This window comes from Arachis ipaensis, chromosome B05 (assembly GCF_000816755.2).
Source record: "Arachis ipaensis cultivar K30076 chromosome B05, Araip1.1, whole genome shotgun sequence".
Lineage (NCBI taxonomy): Eukaryota > Viridiplantae > Streptophyta > Magnoliopsida > Fabales > Fabaceae > Arachis > Arachis ipaensis.
Window position 1 is genome coordinate 59,068,877 of NC_029789.2, and position 2,881 is coordinate 59,071,757.

A 2,881-nucleotide genomic window follows, 5' to 3' on the forward strand; every position below is an offset into this window, starting at 1 on the left:
TTGTTTGTCCCCTTGTGCCCTCCTTGTCTGATTTGCCTTGTTTTTCACAGGGTGGCACATGAATACATTTACTATATTGGTAGCAAAATTTTAGCAAACTGTCAATAGAGCTATAATCATGCCAACACATTAATTATCGTTATCAATAATAGAGCTATAAAAATAATGGAAATGTTTGGTAACCAAAGAAAATTAGCCAAAAACAGCGATAACTTTCCTTATTTAGCATTTATTAATTGTTGCGACAATTAGTGAATGCTAAATAAGACAAGTTTGGCTGTATTTTTTGTCTCCCTAGTATTACCCTAAAAATAAAAAGCACAACTTCATGTAAAATTCTTGAGGTTGACCCTTTTTTACCAGGTCACTAAAATTTGGCAAAATTGTTAGTTTTGAGTAGACTCGTCTCTGATGATTGTGTTCTATTACAAGCATTCTCTAGCTATTTCATATCTGGTATCCATATAATAAGAATAGGAAAATGAGAAAAGGCCAACATTGTTAGCGGGGAAAAAAAGAAATTAATTAATAACTTAAATACAAGGCATATTTAAGGAAAAAAAAATTGGTTACGTAACATTTTTCGCAAACATAGCTAATAGCTATAGCCCTGTTTTCTTTAAACAAAAAAAAAAAAACTATGGCCCTGTTATTTTATTTGGTTTTCATTTCCATAATCTTTATACTTTTCATTGTTCATAAATTGGAACATAACAGTCTGTCTGGCTATCAAATTGAAAACAGTAATTTTAATAACATTTATACGGATAAAAAAAAGGAGTTTTATTATGTAGACAATGATTTTTGTAAACAATGTAAACAATAGATTTTAGAATTAACCTAATAAAGTAAAAAAATACTCCATCTCCAAATTATCTCCTAAACCTTACCATTAGGATAATCATCTGTATACTTAGTAAATTGAACATCCAGTCATTGTTAACTGTGCATGAATAAATCAAATAAAAAGAAATAACCATCCAATTAAAAATAATAAATATAATCATGTGCATACTTATTGAATTGAATATCCGATATATCTATTATTCACATTGTTTAGTATTCTCATTGTCTACCTAAACTTTTTCTAAAAAAAAATAAGACAGCATATACAGTTTGTTTTATTATTGTTTTTATCTTCACGGATCAAATCGTTCCTGAAGTTTGACATACAAAATTTAAAGCTACTGTCTACAACAACAACACCACTATTTTCTCAGCAGAGAAATACAGATAGTATTCAACATAAACAAACTATAAGAATAAGAAAGAATCTAAAATAAACAACCATACATATCTAAGACCTCTACACTTCCTCCTTCTACAACTCTCTTCAATCAGTTTCGTGAAACAAGCCACAAGAAGGAATTAAAATTCCCCAATACCAACATTTATGTATATTCACACACGCCCACACACTCATGTGAGCGCGCATACAAAAAATTTACGGAATACTATATGACCAAGTTATTTTGGTAACTGCATCCAACTATGTTGGTACAATAGTTTATTGGCATTCCAATAAAAAGTTGAAGAAAAAAGAGGAGACGCATAAGAAGAACAACAAAAAAAATTACATAAACTTTGTTATAAAAATAACTTGTTCACACAACAATTTTCAAAAGATTAATATAGGAACATAAAAATAAAAGTATTTATCTACCTATCTACCTACTGATCTTTTGCAATGGAGGACCGCTTCATAAATTGAATTCTCATGATGATGCAAATCAACAATAGGAGATGTTTGCACTGAACTACTTCTCAAGCTTTTGAATTTCCAATCTGTTTTATCAATATCGTCAACAACTCTTGTACTTATTATCCTTGAGCACCCAACTTTCTGGCCTAACTGGTTGTTCACATACCTAAAAAGATACACCAAGGTTCTCCATGTTGATCTTCTCCACTTTGCAAGGATTCCACGATGAATTCCCAATTTTTTCGGAGTCACAGCTCGCGAAAAAAGCAAAGAACAAGAAGGGCCAAGCTTATTAGTTTGAGTTGAATCCGGGCCGCCACCGTTGCGAGAAGAATCAAGAACTTCGGAAATGTCATCGGAGTGTGTCTCTGCCGGTGTGCCAACAGGCCTTAGAATGCCTTGGGAGAAAAGCTCATCCGCATGAACAAGAACAACAGGTGAGTGAGTAATTGAAGGATCAAAATTGAAGTTCTTGCGTTCAGCTAGTAAATGATCTGAGTCAATGATGCTGTAATTGATGAATTCTTTTGTGAGAGACTCCTCAAAGCCATCAAGTGGGGATTTGTTGTTGCAGTTTGACGATAACCAACTGTATGAAAAACTGTCACTAGCTATTGCCAATGTTTCCATCTTGCAAGAGTAATGATGATAATAACTTATATACTGTCAAGGAGAAAAGCAAAATAATTTAGGTTTAGCATCTTCAATGCTTAGTTTTAGTTTTATTCATTTTAGATCCTACAAAATATTATATAAATATTTATAAAATTATATATCATAAAAATTGATTTGATATTTAATATGAGATTTGTTATTCTAATGTTTGATCCTATTTTAATTTATTAACAATATTACAATGTTTATTTAATGAGATTAATGAATATATAAGTGATTGTATTATATTAGTCTTTCTTTAAAATGATACAGTATTTCTTTACTTTACTGATAACAGTATCATTTCAAATATGATATTTAATATAAATTTTAATTTCAAATCAGTTCAATTACTGTAAAATAAAAAAGTATCCCAATAAAATTGCTCAAAGTTATTTGAAAAAATTAATTAGTCTACTAATATTAAGACATACCTTAATTTTAATTACAGTGTAAAAGATAGCTTTTTTTATTGATATAACATTACATAATTAAATATATGTGTGAAATTATTTTTTACTAAAA

The 2,881-nt window shown here is 29.8% G+C and overlaps 1 protein-coding gene across 2 annotated transcripts; it reads right to left on the reverse strand.

Moving 5' to 3' along the window:
- On the reverse strand, positions 1,193 to 2,424 carry LOC107641879. 2 transcript variants are annotated; one of them, XM_016345291.2, is made up of 2 exons: positions 1,675 to 2,424; positions 1,193 to 1,344 (listed from the first exon to the last, which is right to left on the reverse strand). In XM_016345291.2, the coding sequence occupies exons 1-2, from the start codon at positions 2,330 to 2,332 to the stop codon at positions 1,334 to 1,336; spliced, it is 669 nt and encodes a 222-aa protein (XP_016200777.1). In that variant the 5' UTR covers positions 2,333 to 2,424; the 3' UTR covers positions 1,193 to 1,333. The 2 variants fall into 2 exon arrangements, with proteins under 2 accessions (XP_016200777.1, XP_016200775.1); XM_016345289.2 differs by having other exon boundaries at positions 1,193 to 1,345; positions 1,672 to 2,424.

Excerpts from the sequence above, each read along its gene's own strand:
- LOC107641879 (XM_016345291.2), bottom strand. The coding sequence starts at position 2,332 with ATGGAAACATTGGCAATAGCTAGTGACAGTTTTTCATACAGTTGGTTA.